Below are 19,812 nucleotides of genomic sequence, written 5' to 3'. Positions count from 1 at the left end.
TTTCAACCAGAGACGGGGACATGGAACTTAATAAAAAAATCGAGAAATCATTTTGGAGAACATGCACAAAGACTCAGGATGGAATCTAAGTAAAGTGACCTCATACATGCATTCGGTGCTGGTTTAACATCGCTACACTTTTTTTTGGAACCTCAATTTTTTTCTATGTGATCATGAGTGAACATCTTTGACCTTCCGTAGACTCCATGTTTCCTTTAAGTGGGGTGTAATGATCATTTTTTCCCCCTCCCTCTTTCTTCTTCTCTTTATTAGAGTCCTGCTTGGCCCATGTTCTTGTCTGGAATGGTGGATGGGGTGTGATGAGCCCTGAGATCTGGAGGAATCTACTTGGTTCTGAGATCTGAGACTCTTTAAGAAACTCTACCAGCTCTGGAATGCAGCTGATTTCAGGGCGTTTGAGCTCCACTGGCCTGATGTCCAATCAAAAGCAAAATCCCTCCAATGTGCATCCATCCTTGCATACATACAAATGGGACCTCCTGAAGGGCACCTCCTAAACTTGAAAGACCAAGCAGCTTTGAATGGAACTAGATGGATCTCATGAGAACCAATCATGTGTACATGACTTTTGCTGCATAACAGGAGGAGTAGATGTTAAACTGATCATTTATTTCAACTCCGAAGCTTTTCCACAACCCCAGAGACCTTACCGAGCGCTACCCTAGCAGCAGAGGCGTCATAGTTGATCCAAAAGGACACCCAGGAGAGGATGGTGATCAGGATCGAGGGCATGTAGGTCTGCAGGATGAAGTAGCCTATATTCCTCTTGATGCGGAAACTCAGAGACAGCCGGGGGTACGAGCCTGGATGCAAAAAAAATGCAGATAAGACATTAACAAGGAAGGTTTTTTTTTTCTTTTAAAAAAAAAAGCGTACTTTGACACAACGGATGGCTATTTCTCCTGCTCGTACGGGACGTTTCATTTCTCTCCTACACAATGTACTCCTTTCTAGGGACAGATTTGATTCCAGTTAAACATGCCTGGAAATTGCCAGCGTGGCAGATTTTTCTCTAAGCCTCCTCTCAGCAGGCAGCTCCGGTGTCCCTGGGAGAATTGTCAGATAAAACCGCAGTGCTTTTTTTCTTTCTTTTTTTTTTTTTTAGGGGGAATCTGAGAAAAAAAAGGAGAATATCCATTGAATCGTCCAGAGAGCCGTAGGAAACAAGATGGTCCTGATCTACTTCAAATGTGACGTATATATATATATAAAAAAAAAAACGCATATAAATTACCTTCGAATCACAATTTATACATTTTAAAAGCGTTTTTTATAAAGATTTAGATAAACAGAACTACAAATAAAATTACGATCACCTGAACAGATCAAGTACAGGGAGGTAAAGAAGCAAAACTGCTACATCTTTTCATGTAGTTCTGTCGTTGGTTTGCTTTTACAGTGATTGTAAACCAATACAGATTAATTCACACCCACTGCCTTTGCCGTATAAATGCGCTGATGGGCGTGGCCTTGTCGAAGATGACCCCGCCCCCTATTTCTGAATGGTTGAGTGATTATGTTCAGATCGTATCCTACTGTAACAGTAAATCTAACTAGCAGAAACAAGCAATATATTTTAAAAGAATAGAATCTTTTACTACACAAATACAATAAACAATATATAAAGCGACACAAAAGACTGAACTCGGGATTTAAAAAAAAAACTGAATACATGTCAGAAGGACAGAAGAATGCATTCCTTTGTACGAGGGATGGTAAGATTAAGCGATTCACATCGGTGCATCGGCATAAAGTTAACGAAGTGATGCATTAATTTTAAAAAGTGTGAGCCAGACGCATGTTTTTTCTATGCATTTGCATCAGTAAAAAGTATTTATTTATATTTAAGGAGTAAAATCTAAGATTATAAATGATGTTCTACAACTTTAAATAAGGTCTGAAGATAATACATCAAGAACAGTGGTTTTGAATCATGAGATGTTCTTTACTTTTATTATTTAGAAAGTGACCAATAATTTGTAACCGATATTTGATCTGTAGATCGATTTCTCCTCGCTAAACTGTTCCTCGAGCTGCTACGTGATTATGACGCGTCACAATACTACGGAGGCCGAGGCGTGTCCTGAGAGTCACATAGAATACGGATTAACATGGCAGAGGTAGAGCTGTAACTTCCTCCAGACACAACAGGAGAAGAACGTCTGGTGTTTATTTTTTGGTGATGTGATCTTTTATTTTTTTGCACTACAAAAGCGTGTTTGTGAAAGGGGCCGTGAGTTAGAAGTCAGAAGGAACTTCATTGATGATTTGCTGTCTGTCTGAACTAAAGAAATAAAAGTTTCTGCACCATGTTGAACTGCACATCATCATATTTTTATCACTGCATCATGTTTCGCTGAATGGAATGGAGATCGTATCGGATCACATCATACCGGTTGCTGCTTCATATGTATCTTTAATGTATTGTGTCATTGGCTAGGCATCGACATGCGAATCGCATCGGCCTCAGTTATGGAGATGCACATCACTACATTATACGACTATCAGGCATGAATTTCTTTGATAAACCTTGTGCTTGTAATGATTTGTATTTGTGTAGGAACGGCTATTTGTTCAATAACGTATTCGGTTCCATCCCAAATAAACATAAAGTGATACTAAGATGCTTCGATTCGATTCAGGCAGCTGACTCCACGGTCCAGGGAACTGACAGGTCACAATGTTCTTTTCTATGGATGTGGGTAATTATTTCACTCCACACCACACGAGACTGTGAGTCACTGGGTCTAATCTGGCCACCCTGTTGAAGAAGTTCTGTCCTGTTGAAAATACTAATCTAGAATTGTTTTGCTTCTACCTTCTGAAACTTCCTTTAAATGATTTATTATGATTTTTCTAAAGATTGTGTTGCATACCTGTTGTGAACCTCACTTCTCTGGACACAAGACGCAGCTCCACGATGGAGAACTGCGGCAGCTCCAGTTTGTCCACTCCGGTTACAGCGTTGTCGCCTCCTTGCCAGAAGAACACGATGTCGTCTGTGGTGTATCCGTCTACAGGAAATACAGGGAAGGAGATGTCAGGACAAGCTCATGGATATGGTTATAGTCACTCTACGGTCAAAAGTATTAAGGCAGCCGACTTTTGGAGGCGCACACTTTAACTAGGAGAATTAAACCTGTTCCATTACATTCCTGTGCACAAAGACAGCTCTATGAAGATCTGCTTTCCATGGGCTGGAGTGGAAGATCTCCTGCTATAGAGCTCTAAACCTATTAAACACCTTTGGGATGAACGTGAATGCTGACTGCACCCCAGGAACCTCCTCACCTTCTCACCTACATCACTACCTGACTTTACTAACCCACATGTACGTTAATGAATCTCCACAACATCTAGTGGAACATCTACCCAGAGAAGTGAAGCTCATTATAACAGCAAATAGGGACTAAATGTGGGGATGTTCAAGGTCAGATATCTACAAACTTTTGTCTGTATCGTGTATTTGGATTATTTATAGTAGTGTAGAATTATAGAATTGGAAGTGACTTGATCTGATTTCTGCCATTTGACATCAATCCATGTCAATATGGAGAATATAAATGCTTAAAAATTAAAAGATTCATTTTTTTTAAAACAAGGACGTGGTATATAATTTCAAACAGAAACAAACCCAAAAACAAAAGCCCCACATGGACCCTGGATATTTTAAATAAGTGTTTATGATGTGCTCTTGGAGTTCCCAGAAACCATATATGTCTTGGCTCCAAGGATGTTAAAGCTGTATATCATATTTTAATTACGCCTCGCACCCTCGGAGTATTCCAGCGCTCTGTCAGGGGGTCATATCATTTCCCGGCCCGGATTACAATTCATCTCTTTTTAATCATTTTGCCTTAATGCCAGTGGTTGAGTGTCTCTAGGCCAGATGATTTCCCTGACCTCAGATCCTTCTCAAGCAGCAAATGAATTTCTTTTTAAGGAATTGTGACTCGCGGGTGTCCGAAGGAATAAAAAAGTGTTTGTGAGAAATCATTTTTACAGTATCAAGTATTCATTCACTCATTCATCCTGAGTGAACCCTTTGTCCAACACTCTTCATCATAAAGCTTTTTAATAACAGGTGCATTGTTCTATGAAGATCATCAACAGACAAAAAGGTTCTTTGTAGCAGGAAAGGTTCTTTACACCCAGTAATCTCAAATCCTGATCATATATAAAGTCTCATACATACAAACAAATTTGTTGTTCAACCGGAAAATACGTTCTACCATTCATTTTAAATTGTAATTATATGTAGGTTTTATTGTTTTTATTGTTTTATTGTTGGATTGTGGTTACTGTAAAAAGGGTGAGCTGATTCATTCTTAAAATGATAAATGTAAGTGTTTAGATTCTTGGAGGAATCAATTGGGGTCATTCAAAATATTTTCATGAGTGGTTCTACAAAGAACTGTTGGGATGAGTTCCTTGTAGTTCTGCAAAGGTTGAAGCAAAAATGGGGTTCTTTTACTAACACTCCTCCAAATGTGAGCACACACACACACACAAACACACACACACACACACACACACACACAAACACACACACACACACACACACACACTCAGTGAGTCCAGTCCAATCATTTTCCAATTATAACCTGGGAAATATGTAGAACATAATAAAAATCATTATGTAAGCCATTGCATCAGGACATGTATTTGAGAAAATCCCATTTGGAAAGCTGCTCCTTCATTACCGCCAAATTGATTACTCAGGAAACTGGAGGACCCTGAGGAAGACCAGCGCAAACGTAGGAAGAACTTTCTAAATGCTCCACAGAGGATCGAATCTGAGACCCTGGAGCTGTGCTGTAACAATATTCTTTTTTTTTTTTTTTTTTATCAAGCATTTTAGCCAATTTTTGTTTTTAAGAAGCCAGCATGCACATTTATTCATCATTGCAGGGATCATAAGAAAGAACATCTCCAGGCCTTCTGGTCATCAGTCCAGCATTTTTCATTGATACCAATTGAAAACCCTTTCAATATTTCTTTAGTATATCCATGCTGTCACTTTGCCCCTGAGTAAAAATCCTTTCCAAGCATTTATCACCACTGGCTATGTAGGCAACACTGCACTTATGTTGTGAGCAGTGTAAATGAACGTAATGATCATACTTGCTGACACCAGGTCTCTCCGGACCGTGGTGTGCCATCAAATAGACGAGGTGGACGAGTTGCGACTTGCCATCTGCCATCGTTTTTTTGGAGAAGGAAATGAAGCACTCAGAGCGAAGATTTAAAGGCCTCATTTGGGGATTTGGGAAAACATTTTTTTTTTTCACTGATTATGAAAAAAATGACCCCGTTCCGACAACCTGCTTACAGGTGGAATGATTTCAATGTGAATCAAAAACGACTGACTATATGGATCATCTATATGTGCTGGATTTAATGTTGCAAAAGTTTTTTTTTTTTTTATATTGTTATATTATTACAAATCCTATTTGTAATAAAACCTTGTGATCCAGGTATTTTTATAGACTTGCTTCCGATGCCTGTTTATTCCTGCCCATCTCAGCAAAACATGGAGGACTAGAACATTCAAAGAACATTCCCAAATTGCTGAAACAGATCATGTTTTCCATAGAAATGAGCAACTTTCCTTCTGGCTCTTGATATAAAGATAGTAGAAGGTGTTCAGTTATTTAAATTGTGGCTTCTCATTGGAAAGTAAAGGATTTTTTATAGCATAGTCCCCAAACTACAACCCGACCCACATGTGGAACGGCCCTCTGAACAATGCCAGAGACATATATTGAAAATGTAATTTAAAAAAAATGTTACTCGTATCATATCTGTATTTGATAATAAAGTTTTGCTTTCAAAATGTTTGTTTTTACACGTGAGATGGCGCGCTGCACGGCGAGCGCTAATTAATTATATCATATTTATTTGTTCATGAAAATATTCTTATTTTCTTTGGCACACTTTCATGACTCAGTACTGTTTTTTTGTATTTTTGTAATAAAGTTCAGTATTATTTCACTTGTTATTTAAATTTGTTAGCATTCATTTTAAAAACCATCCGACCCAGCTATCGCTATCGCTAAAATCCATTATCGGTCAACCTCTAGTTAATAACGGAGCCTAAATATTTGTTAGATTCACCCACAAACACATGCATATGCATAAGTAAGTAAATTATTTTATTTTAGTAGCAATAAATATAAAACAATATTGTAATGATAGTAATAATAGATCTTTTAATAGCTGATATATCTGTTGAAAAGTAACGCTCTGTATTTGTCTGTACGGTGTATTACAAAATAATTAACTCTTTTCTCTTACAGACCGACCCCTGTTAAAGAAAGGAAAAATGATGTGCCCCTCACAGAAAAAAGTTTGGGGACCCCTGCTTTTTTAAAGAATGGTCACAAACCCTCATAAAATGTGTGTCGGTAATGCTAGCAAACAGACATGCAGTTAACGATGCTATCTAGATAACGCTCTTAGTGATCATCTGAAAAACCCATGAGAGGTCATTAGAGCAGAAAACAGGACTGTTTTAGTGCTATAAAGCACCTGTTGAACCAAATGAGGTGTAAAATTGACTATGATTAATTGCTTTAGGTTCTGGGCGTGGTTTTGTGGGTCAAATAAATCATCCAGTGTTGTTGTAATTCACCTACTCAACCACTAGTGCTTCTTTCTGGACTGAACTAACCTAGACCACTGCACTATTAATGACCAAGTATTCCAAAGTCTTTAAAAAAGAATCCCGGGGATTTGTCGTCGATGTTCAGGCTTCGTATGAAGTGAAGATGATGCAGTGAGTGTACACGTCCAAGATGTGTTTTCAAGATGGTGCGAACATCCCTGTGTGTTTGTGCACACTTACAACTCTCAATCTCCAGGGTACAGTTCTGTTCATCCAGGGGGTATCTCCTCAGGTCCATCATGCATGCAGCCGTTGTGGTTATTCTGGGTGGGAAAAAAAAAGAAAGAAGCAGGAGCACAAGGAGGAGTGGGAGTGAGAAAGTGAAGGGGGGGAAGGAAGAGAGAGAGAGAGAGAGAGAGAGAGAGAGAGAGAGAGAGAGAGAAAGAGACCGTTACCTTGGTAACCTTCAGGAAATCGTAGCTTAGCCTTGACTGTGCCATTTGAATCTCTGAGTGATGTTTGGTAGCCAAGAGAAAGAATAAGAGGGAGGGGAAGGCGAGGGGGAAGGGAAGCGGTTCTCAGTTGATAAGAGCTCTATGGAGTCTGATAGGAAAGCAAGAGAAAAGATGAAGAGAACAACAGAAGGAGAAGAGAGAGAGAGAGAGAGAGAGAGAGAGAGAGAGAGAGAGAGAGAGAGAGAGAGAGAGAGAGAGAGAGAGAGAGAAAGATAGAGAGAGAAAGATAGAGAGAGAGGGAGCGTGGATCCTGTTCACTGCAAACCTGGCTTGTTTAGCAGCATGTTGTCTCTGCAGTAACATCTTGTGCTGCTTAGTTCTTTCGTTAAGGACATTTTGTGATCATCAGTTCTTCTACTGCACTCTGTTACTCCTCATACAGTCTCTGGTAGATCATGCACCACTGACATATAGGTTGGAAATACAATAAAACCATTTGTACTTTTTCGAAAAACACAATAAACGCTAAACAGGAACAGGAGCTGCTGTAAAAACAGTAAAGCGGTACGTTTTTTTTATTTTTTTTATTTTTAAGGCGGACGTTTTTCCGCGTTTTACGTCACGCAGCACACAAAAGCGAGCAGCTGGAGGAAGTGCAGCGAGCCGGGCGGATCGGAGCGGCGGCGTCACGCTTTGCTAATGAGCTGCGTGGGAGTCGATGGCGCTTCACGGAGATATTTACTGCCGCGGCGCATTTTCCTAATTACATTGGCGATGTTAAATCGTGGCAGCTCCTGCTGTTTTTTTGAGAGGAGGAAAAAAAGTAATTCGGTTTCTACTCTCCTCTTTGCCGTGTCACACGCGTAAATACGTTTCCGTGAGAACGGCCGGATAGGTACAGTGAGCTCGCACGTGTCAGGACGAGCAAATAAGTGCGAATAATCAAACGCGCCGCTGTCACGACTGTAATCCATTCTCTGAAAAATAAACGAACAGTCAGCGTTATCTGTAGCTTAACACCGAATTAGTAAATGCAGAAATGCATTAGTCTGGGTCAATCTGGATATAAATGAACTCTAGTCCCGGCCTAAAAGGTTCCCATTGATTGTAATTTAGCCGAGCGCTGACTTAATCTGGGTCTGGATGGGCTAAAATGTCCTGCCGCTAATTTAATAGGCTAAACAAACAAGTGTCCGAGGAGTCTTGTTGATCAAAAATAATCAAGGAAGTATATATATATATGGATAAAAAAAATTCCTTTTGTGTTCTAAATGTATTATATTGCCAAATGTTTTTGGACACCTGATCATAAGTGTGGTATGTGCTTTTTGAGCATTTAGCATCCATTTGCCTTGAGAATTCCCTCCACTCTTCCGGGAAGATGTTCCACTCCATTTTAGAGTGTCCTTGTGGGCATTTGTTTTTCTCAGGTACTGATGAGGTGAAAAGGCCTGGGGTGCAGTCAGCATTCACATTCATCCCAAAGGTGTTCAGTAGGATTGAGAACAAGAGTTCTACATCAGGAGATCTTCCACTCCAAACCATGTAAAGCAGACCTTCATGGAGCTGTCTTTGTGCACTTGTCATGCTGAAACACGTTTCCAAGTTCCAGTGAGCGCTAAATTCAATGCTACCGCATACAAAGACGTCCAATACAATTGTGTACCTCCAGTTTTGTGGTAACAGTTAGGAGAAGAACCACATATAGCAGGAAAGTTCAGGTCTCCTGTTCTGGTGTAATATTGTCTATAGTGTAGAGTTTCTTTTCGGCTTCTCCCGTTAGGGGTCGCCACAGCGGATCCTCCGCACGTTTGATTTGGCACATGTTTTACGCTGGATGCCCTTCCTAACGCAACCCTCCCCAATTTATCCGGGCTTGGGACCGGCAATAAGAGTGGCTGGGGATGGTTCCTATAGTGTATTTTCTGAAAATGGATTGGAGCATTACATGTTGTGTGATTCTGTTATCTCGAGCTTCTTGTAGGTTTGAATCAAGCCAGCGAGCAGAGAAGAAGTGGGTCTGCAGCTCCTCAGAGGGAAATCGGAGAGTTGTGGAATGATCGTGGCTCTGGGGCTTGTGTTTGGACCGTGCTGTCTGAGACGGCTGAACAGCCCTCCAGTCATTTTGGGTCAGGCCCTGAGTGGTGCTCCAATAATAAGCTGATGTTATATCAGTGATCAGAAAATCTGGAATGTTCTGGAGATGCCACTTAATTTGCCCTTCAACATTTAAATATGTTCTCTATCACAATGCTTTTGTGATTCTGGCCTACATGGTGTGCATTAAGTAACTGATGCAACTCATTTCTGTGCCTGATCATTGGATCATTCTAAAGTTGCATGTCAGGATGTCTGTAGTTTAACGTTATATACGAGGTGACATCAAAAAGTTTAGAGATGAGCTCTGTTTACAAGAAAGTACTTTATTTATCCACCTTCAAAATATTCCCCTTACACAGTAATACAGAGCTCCCAATGTTCTTCCGAAACGTGTCATGTACCTTCTGCAATTCGTGCTGAATTTCGGTAATGGTGTCAAAACGGTGACCTCTGAGCTGGATCTTCATCTTCGGGAAGAGGACGATGTCCACAGGAGCCAAATCTGGCTAGTAGTGCGGAAGTGATATTGTGTAGACTATTCACCGACGATCATCATGCAGGAGTTGCTGAACGGTTTTGACATTTTTTTCGGGGTTGAGCTTGTTAAAGGTCTTCCTGATCTCTTGCCGTCTTCCAGTGATTTTCTTCCGCTCTTAAAGCGCGTGTGCCACTCAAAGCACCAAAAGGGGAGTGGTAGCTCCAGCGGTTAAGGCGCTGGATTACTGATCGGAAAGTTGGGGGTTTAAGCCCCGGTATCGCCAAGCTACCACTCTTGGACCCTTGAGCAAGGCCCTTAACCCTCTGTGCTCCAGGGGCGGCGTATCATGGCTGACCCTGCGCTCTGACCCCAGCTTCCAAGCAAGCTGGGATATGCGAAGAACAAAATTTCACTGTGCTGTAATGTATATGTAACAAATAAAGGCTATTCTATAAGTTCCTTGTGTCAAACGTTTCAGTGGCAGAATTTCACGTTTGATCTTTGTTCTAATTTGCTGTCTGTAAATAGCACTTAGTCTCGAAACTTTCTGATACCACCTTGTGGATATCAATAAAATAAAAGTATAAATAAAATCCAATTGAAATAAATTGGAAAACAACACTAAAAATCTTCTCTATGCCCACATCTAATTCTGTTCACAAGCTTGACTGGTAAACCCGTCCTCTGCCTGCTCCGTCAGGAGACGTATTAAGTCAGCATTTAACACTCCATTAATTCCTCCACTTGCTCTGAGATATCATCATGTTCGTCCATTAATATTACAGCTGGAGACCCCAGTCTCATCAGCCCCTGTCTCCCTGCTCTGGATGTTTTGTGTTGTCTTAGCTCTTGGTGTTGAAACATCCACTACACCTGAACCTCCAGCCAATCACAATCCACTATTCACACCTGAACCTCCAGCCAATCACAATCCACTATTCACACCTGACCTTCCAGCCAATCACAATCCACTATTCACACCTGAACCTCCAGCCAATCACAATCCACTATTCACACCTGAACCTCCAGCCAATCACAATCCACTATTCACACCTGACCTTCCAGCCAATCACAATCCACTATTCACACCTGACCTTCCAGCCAATCACAATCCACTATTCACACCTGAACTTCCAGCCAATCACAATCCACTATTCACACCTGAACCTCCAGCTAATCACAATCCACTATTCACACCTGAACCTCCAGCCAATCACAATCCACTATTCACACCTGAACTTCCAGCCAATCACAATCCACTATTCACACCTGAACTTCCAGCCAATCACAATCCACTATTCCCACCTAAGCTTTAAACTTCCAAACAGTCACAATCCACTATTCACACCTGAACCTCCAGCCAATCACAATCCACTATTCACACCTGAACTTCCAGCCAATCACAATCCACTATTCACACCTAAGCTTTAAACTTCCAAACAGTCACAATCCACTATTCAGACAGACTGTGGTATAACGTATTAATATTAACACATAATCTGGTTATTTATTTTTCTGATTTGGGAATTCTTGTGGGATTCTGAGGATGAGTGTGAAAAACAGCACACTCGCCTTGCACACTTGTAGATTTAAATTAGGTAATGAAGCTTCGGAGAAACATAGTAATGTAGCCATTACAGTAGCTTCTTTGCATTTATCTGTCAGCGTACTATAATTAACATTTCCACTTGTGTCTATTTTTGGTGCTGAAACATTTCGTCTCCGAGTAACCAAGAAACAAACAACATTAGTAAAAGACTACAATTTTTTTTATATTTATATGTAATTAGGGCATGAACAGCCTGCTTTCTCTTCTTTTCTGCTTCCTTTCTCCTCTTAAATCCTGCTATCAATTCTTTAAAAATCCAAACAAAGGAGCACATCCGCCATTTAAGAGGTACAGTCTATAAATATTCCACATCTGATATGAAGGTCATGTTTTGGGAAATCATCGTGCATTCGTAAATTCCAACAATGAGGCTCTAATTGAAAATGCACATTTATAAGCTGTGCCCAGAATAGCGCATAAGATTACAAATCCCAGCCTGGCATTATGTATTAATAGATGCTTCAATTTGCATTAAATAAATATTACATCGTTTCCATATATTGCATCTGGAATGCAGGTCTTTTCGCTAGGGCAAACCGTTTTTCCTTTTTTTTGCTTCTATCCATCTCTTGTATTTGGATCCATTTACTAAACCTGGGTGGAAGGAAAGAAAAATAAAGCTGTAGCCTCATTCCCCGTCCTTTATGAAGGCACCTGTACCACAGTCTCACCGAAAGAGGAAATAGTTTGTCATCTTTCATTATTGATAGCTCGATTGAGTGGGATTCTTTCAGCTTCCTGGCTCGGGTGATATCGAGGCAGCGTTAATGCTTCGCCGAGTTCTCTCTAACGTCCTGTTCTGGACTTTTTTCTGTCATCTCTCTGTCTTTTTTGTCTGTAGAGGAACAACACTGGATTCGGTGCTGGTGTAGTGTTAGGTTTGAATAGGAATGTTTCAAAAATGTGACTGTCATGGAGAAATATTCTGACCAAAGCAATAAAATGTAATATAGTTACATAAACACTCAAATAAAATAATGTAAATGTAACCAATAAAAGAAACAAGGGAACAAATTATAAGTTGCATAAATATATACATTAGAAGTTTTGCAATATAGCTGCAAATTTCCCTCTGGAATGAATAAAGTGATCTCTCTCTCTCTCTCTCTCTCTCTCTCTCTCTCTCTCTCTCTCTCTCTGGCTATTTTTCTGGTTACCTATTGTCTATCTATCTATCTATCTATCTATCTATCTATCTATCTATCTATCTGTCTGTCTGTCTGTCTGTCTGTCTGTCTGTCTGTCTGTCTGTCTGTCTGTCTGTCTGTCTGTCTGTCTGTCTGTCTGTCTGTCTGTCTGTGTACATGACCTAGCTAGTTAGCTAACATTTCAACTAGCTAAGTTTTCCAGCCACTAACGTTGTGAAACATTTCACTCTTCCTCTTAGTGCTGATGCTTTTCACAATGTATTTTTAAAATGCTGCAATAACTCTGGTTTTATGACAAAACCCAAAAGGACAGCCTAAAGCATACGCTCGCGCTCTGCTTCCCCACCCAGTGCCATTATCACCTTCTTCTCAACAAGGCCTAGCTGTGCTGTGAACTGCTCACAGATCCTAAATAACACAGCCCAAAATGGAAAGCTTTCCACAAACACGGCAACCTGCCACTCGTAACTGTGAAATGAACTGCAGTGCCAAAAAGCCAACCTGTGCTCGTGACCAAAAGTTTCTAAAGCCTATAAAAAGTTCTACAAGCTCTCTTTAAAAAGACCTGCATTTACAAAATGTATATTACAGCAAAAGGTATTACAATCCTTTACAGGATGGTTCTGAAAAAACACTGAGGGATGAGAGAACTGTACCGGTTTACAGGAAAAAAAAAAATAAATAAAAAAAAAAAATTATATATATATATATATATATATATATATATATATATATATATATATATATATATATATATATATATATATATATATATATATACACTATATGGCCAACAGTTTGTGGACACCTGATCATAAGATTGCTATGTGAATCTTTCTGAACATCCCATTTTACAATTACTGTATAAAAACCTCCACTGTTCTGGGAAGATGTTCCACTAGATTTTGTGAAGATTTGTGGAGATTCATTCAGCTATAAGGGTGTTAGTAAAGTCACATATGGCTAGAAATGTCAGTTGTCCCAATACTTTTGGTCCTATAGTGTATGTATGTGTATATATTTATATATATATAAGTTTAGATGCAAGTGAAAGGGTTTGTAAAACGCTGAAATTCTTGTTTACTGAAATATTGCAAGTTAATGATCCACTGTTTGAATCAGCAGTTGAGGGAATTTGTGGCTCAGTGCTTTAAGCTTTTGATCAGAAGGTCATGAGATCGAATCCCAGCACCACTAAACCCTGCCATGGCTGAATTCTTGATCAAGGCTATTAACCTTTTTACTGCTCAGTCGTTTCCTGTTCCGATTGTAATTCGATTCATATGAAAATGTTGATGAAATTGTTGCGTATTATCTGTTTGTTCAACGGATGTGTTTTTTTCCTTCAGGGTGCAAAAAAAAGCATATTGTACATGAATATGTTTAAAGATAAACATATTCATGGCTCTGCAATTTTGCTTTGATTTCACATCTCCGGGAACTCATATTGCACTGAAAAAATGCACAAAAATGTGAATATCGATGTTTCTGCTACAGATGATGCCTGCGGCGGTGCAGCTGTGGCTACAGTGAAAGGAGACGTGTTGAATTGAGTTTCTTGCTTTAGTAATGACATTCACTCTCACTGTATGAGATTCCTGTCTGTAATACAGAGCTCTGTTCTACTGCGGTTCTCTCTGAAATTGATGGTTTCTATAGATGTGGCATCATAGTGATGGGAACAAGTGATGGATTGATTCAGGTAGGACACCACTGAAGGCCTGGGGGTGAAATGCATGACCTGCATCTCGCTGTATTAAATACTACTGCATTTTCTTTAATATCGTGTCGCATTACTATAAGTGAAAGAGAAATGGTTTGTTGGGAAGGACAGAGTTTTCGTTACTCACCTCAGTCCATACAGCACGGTGCCATCAGGGTGGAGCCGGATCATGCGGTTCTTGACTGTCACCCCATGCAGGAAGGACTTCTTGTCGTTCAGGAAATAGGTGTCAGGTAGCCATAGCTGATCAGCCACGCGGTTGTCGAGGGTCAGATTAAGCGCCATCTCTGCGTACGCCAGCCGCTTGTCCCGCCAGCTCTGCTGGAAATACATGGTGATGGTGTAGTCCTAGAGAGAGAAAGAGAAGAAGAGAGAGAAAGAGAAGAAGAGAGAGAAAGAGAGGGGGAAGAATTAATATAAATCACACCATTGATCCAGGCTTTTATCATGGATAAACGTACACCAGAGTTTCCAGGTTTGAAACATCTGATTATTAGAATGCTCAGAGTTAATAGCTAAAGCCAACATTTCATTTAATTAATATTAATCAAATCAGGCTCCCGAAATGTTTTATTTGACTACTTAGGATGCAAAGATTATAAATCACAAACTTGTTTCTAATGTGCCTTTAATGAAAACAGGGATGTTTAAATTTCAATCCTGTACAACTCTTGATCAAGCGTTCGCTTCACTAAGCGTGTACGTTTATGAATTTAACTTAATATAAGCAAAACAGAGACGTGTAATGACTTTTCATCTTTCCGCCTCCAGATTGGCTCGGTGTATTTGTTCCATTCGAATGCAAATGTAATTTTAATCCGTTTAATAAAGTTTATAAGACTCCGCTCGGGAGCGTGGTTATGTCCCGCTGAGACTTTGGTTAATAAGTTAAATAATCAATTAAACAAGAACTTGAGGATCTCATTATTTCATATCAACACTAATTAAGACAATACTTTCGAACGAGTTTGAGGAAAATGAGAAACGAGAAGGGAATCTGCGATTCGACACTACCGGGTGCTCCGGAAAATGTGGTACGCCATCGTTCTTCTTCTTCTTACGATCTTCTTATGATAGATTTTCAATCCTATTGTTCCTGTTTCTACTCTGAAAGAAAGAGATTTAATGAAGAGACAAGATGAACATGGCCGAGACGGAAACTTTCCATCTCAACTTAATTGTGCCAGAATGTGCTTGTGTGGGATGTTTGATGGCACAGCAGACAGTGTTTATGCCACAGAGCTCCAGAGACTAGGATTCTGTCCAGGGATTAAGCCCAGGATGGAGTCCAGGATGGAGTACAGGATTCGCTCCAAGATTTGGTCCAATAATCAGTCTAGGATTTAATCCAGCATTCGTTCACAGATTCGGTCCAAGATTTGGTCCAGGATTCAGTCTGGATCTCGTGCTAATCTCTGTGCCGAGTTTTACAAGGTCTTCTCGTGTCCATATGGGTTTTTTCCAGCAAAGTTCCATCTCCCAAACAAATGCCAGAAGGGTTGACGAGCTTCCTTTAATTGCCTCCTAGTGGGAATGTGTGTGTGTGTGTGTGTGTGTGTGTGTGTGTGTGTGTGTGTGTGTGTGTGTGTGTGAGAGAGACATGCTCATCGTCTTGTGCACAGAGTTCCATTGTGACTCTGACCAGCATAAAGAAGATGAATAAATGAATCTACTCATGTACTAATTAGAGTGCGTTTTATTAAAGAGTTAATGGACACCATCGACGCAGATGTACGATCAGCGGGTAAGACACAGACACATGACTCGAAACCGGAATTAACATATTTTTATGAAATTGTGCTGAAAATATGAGGCTTGTCTTATCAAACACACCAGAGCCACATCTCAGATTAAATTCTGCTTCAGTGAACTGTATCAGGACCATGTACAAGTATGACGTGGTATCAAAAAGTTTTGGAGACTCGCTCTGTTCATAAGAAAGTACTAAATGTGTCTACGTTTCCACACGATCACCTTCAGAATAGTCCCCTTTCGAATAGCAAATGTGTTAATGCATGTGTTCAGAATAGCACCAGTTGCACAGATCCTGATGGATGCAGGACAATGTCCTTTTTTAGCACGTTGACTTATGAAGGTTGGTGCCGCCTGTGACTCTGTCTGCAGGCTTGTGCTGCCATCTGTTGGCGTGTTAAAAAAAAACTAGACTCAAAACGTTTGAATTCCTCCTGGGATATTAAAACCAAATGCAAATGTGCTGTAAGAAAAACAGAATACTGCTGACAAGAAGATCATTTCAGTGACTCGGTTCTTTGAATCTTGAAAAAAAAATTTAAAGAATTTATTTTGTTTCTTTGATCAGAAATTCAATATTAAATTTTCAGTAACCAGATCTCCAACATGTCTACATACACTAACTTTAACTATAGTTCCAATCATTTATAAATATATTTATAAGTATATGTAACTGCATGGCGCATATGGGAGTCACGTAAAAAAGAACAAACGACTCGGACTTGAGGAATCGAGAGTTAAACTACTCAATACATCAAACAAACCCTACAGAGATTCTCAGATGCTTCGCTCACGTCCAGTAGAAAATGAACGAATCGTTCTTTAAAATGACTCGTTCTTCTGAGTCATATTCAAGACTCAAATGAACAAATCAATCATGAATGACTCATTGCTTATGAATACAAAATGGAAGTTACACAGGGTGTCTGGTTCAGAGCAGAGGACTGGACTTCAGACATCAGAACTGGAGTCTCACAAAACAAAAAAAATCTGCAGGATGAGATTTTCACTTGGTAAAAGTACAAATACGAAGCACTTAAAAACCCATAATTCCTTGATGTCTCTATGCAACCGGGATCGTAATACTATATGTAACATCCCTAGGGTGTGTATGTATATATATATATATCATTGTGTATATTTGTATGTTGAATTATTATTAAATTATTGTTCCTCCTCGTTATTAAGAGATATTTGACATTTTTGACAGCACTTCATCTTATAATATCGATACTGTTAATAAAATACACTATACAGACGATTGTTTTTAACGTCCAACTCCACATTTAGTCCCCATTTACTGTTATAATAACCTCCACTCTTCTGGGAAGATGTTCCACTAGATTTTATGAAGATTTGTGATTGAGATTCATTCAGCCACAAGGAAGCGTGTTAATAAAGTCAGGTACTGATGGAGGTGAGACGGTGAGACTGTGAGGAGGCCTGGGGTGCAGTCAACGTTCACAGCATTCATTCCAAAGGTGTCATACAGATTTTAGTGCTCCACAGAAAGAGATTTTCCACTCCAACCCATATCTTCATGGAACTGGCTTTGTGCACAGGGGCACCATCAGAGGATATTATTATAATGTGCAACTCCTAGGCTTGGGCCTTCTTCATGCTAGGATGGGATGTGATTTCAGTTCATAAAGCAGTTCACTGGTGTTCCATTCCCATTCCAGTTCAACCAGTATAAACAAATTAATTATTTTATCACTGTACATCTGTTCTGTAGCTGAAGTATCATTGCTCTAGATTTAACTTCCAGGAAATCCATCATAGATTTAATACAGTTAAAGCTTGTAAATTAGGTAATAAACAAACAAACAAACAAACAAACAAACAAATAAATAAAAGAGATATGTTATGATAAACTGCACATTTTTAAAGATCCAAATCTCCACTTTTATATAAACCATTAAACTCTACATCACAAATAAATTTAATTCCCAAAAGGAACATGAGCAAAAAAAAAAAGGTACAAATTCCATTTTTGGACGTTGGATTAATAAATAAATTAATTAAAAGTCCAAAAGTTATGAATATTAATATATTCAAAATAGATTTTTTTTTTTTACTCACAAGTGGTTTGTCCTTTTTGATGATCAATAATAATATATTTATATGAATGATTATTGAGTTGATTAATTTAATTCACAAATGATCAGTTTATTATAAATACTGTTCAATTTCTCAATTTTTACACCGATAAAGATTTTTGTAATGATTTCTGAAATCAATTGAACTAAAATGCTTGAAGTTGTTTTAAAGAAAATGTTTCTAATTCTTTACTGATCACTGATAAGTAATAAAGCCGTAAGGCACTGGCGCATTATGAGGGGAAAATGAGATATTTAATAAATGTATGCAGTAAAAGTAATGCATTAATGTACAATAAGTTTTACTCCAAACAGGATCATGTTGCTCATCAGGTTACCAGCGTAAAAAAACAAAAACAAATAGATGAAATCTACAGCAGGGGTCATGACTGGCTCTCATCTCTTCCATTAACTGTTGTACAAAATTATATATATAAAAAAAAACAAAATCATCATTTAACTGTCTTAAAACACAAACGAAGCAAAAGTGCATGATGTGTGATGGACCTCAGATTGCTGCTAGATCTTCACTTCTCGGTTAAATAAAGAAAAATCTATTTATGGCATGAAATAAAGGATGAAATATTTACACTGGGGTCGCTTTATTCCGAGTGCTTCTTTCACTCAAGTTTGAGAAGATTTGGGAAATCCGAGACTGCACCCTGGAAAAATTATCTGAACGTTTTAATATTGATTACTCTGCTCTCCAGACCTGTCTGCTCCATCCTGATGTTTTGGGTGCAGCTCAGGATGGTTCCACATGGACAGACTAACGATCCATGAGGTTACTGTGGAACTCGAGAACCATGACGATATTAACAGTTACAGCTACAATAGTTTAGGTCTACAATCACCATAAACAGTTTTACACTCCAGCAGTAAACAAATGATCACCTCAACAATGCTGGAACTGTAATGAATGGACATTTGATGTTGAGGATGAAGATACATTCTCTTCTGAGTTTGGTTCCTCTCAAAGGTTTCTACCTCATACCATCTCAGGGTTTTGTTACTTGCTAACGTGACTTGCTAATCAACGTATAGATCAATTAATAGGGACTAATAATTGATGCTTAAATATATATTTCTAATCTTTTTCTGTTTAATCTATTTATCTGCAAAGTCCTTTGCCCACTGGTTAAAGTGCTCTACAAAAAATAGCATGAATATTCAGAACGATAATTAAAACCTAGAGCCTCATTTGAATAAAGTCTTTTGCACGTGAATAGAGAGCGAGTGAACGTGTGACGGAGGAGTCACAGAGTAGCAAAGTCGGGTTATACAGCAAACCCGAGGAAACGTGCGATTAATTACGGGATTCATCTCCGTCCAGGAAAACTGCAGATTTCGAAAACCGCACTGAGAACGGTGAAAAAAAAAAGCGAAAGCAGGAGAAGATAAATGTGCGTTATAAATAAATGTTTTGCTAATGTTACATTTGTCAGTGTTTGGATTCTGCTAGCATCTACACTAGCTACCGCATCCAGCTGTACTCATATCATACTCTTTTTTTATTCCATTTATAAATGTTAACTATGATGTTTAAACTTGAAGTTGTAGGCAGGAGTCAGTTCTTCTCCAGCTGATGCAATCATCCACGTGAAAAACAGACCTTTCACTTACAGTAGAAACCTTATCATGTCATTTAATAGGACGTGGGAATGGTGTCGAACCATATAGTGCAGTAATCACAGTATTGTTTTACTGCTAATACACTAAACATCTTAACACACGTGTACGACGTTTAAGCAGAACAACTATTAATAATAATAATAATAATAATAATAATAATAATGAAGGTAATTTAAGGAACTGAATAC

The 19,812-nt window shown here is 39.0% G+C and overlaps 1 protein-coding gene across 2 annotated transcripts in view; it reads right to left on the bottom strand.

The window, feature by feature from the left end:
* gabrb4 (gamma-aminobutyric acid type A receptor subunit beta4) overlaps positions 1-19,812 on the bottom strand; it is a 64,856-nt gene that overhangs the window by 8,839 nt on the left and 36,205 nt on the right. For both annotated transcript variants that reach the window (XM_083564374.1, XM_083564375.1), the window contains exons 4-7: positions 14,269-14,489; positions 6,869-6,951; positions 2,898-3,035; positions 672-824 (exon numbers count right to left, since the gene is read on the bottom strand). In XM_083564374.1, coding sequence (XP_083420500.1) covers positions 672-824; positions 2,898-3,035; positions 6,869-6,951; positions 14,269-14,489 — 595 coding nt within the window. The remainder of the gene's footprint in view (positions 1-671; positions 825-2,897; positions 3,036-6,868; positions 6,952-14,268; positions 14,490-19,812) is intronic.

This window comes from Silurus aristotelis (assembly GCF_946808225.1).
Source record: "Silurus aristotelis genome assembly, chromosome: 16".
Taxonomy (NCBI): Eukaryota; Metazoa; Chordata; class Actinopteri; order Siluriformes; family Siluridae; genus Silurus; species Silurus aristotelis.
This window is presented reverse-complemented; position numbering and strand designations above follow the sequence as displayed.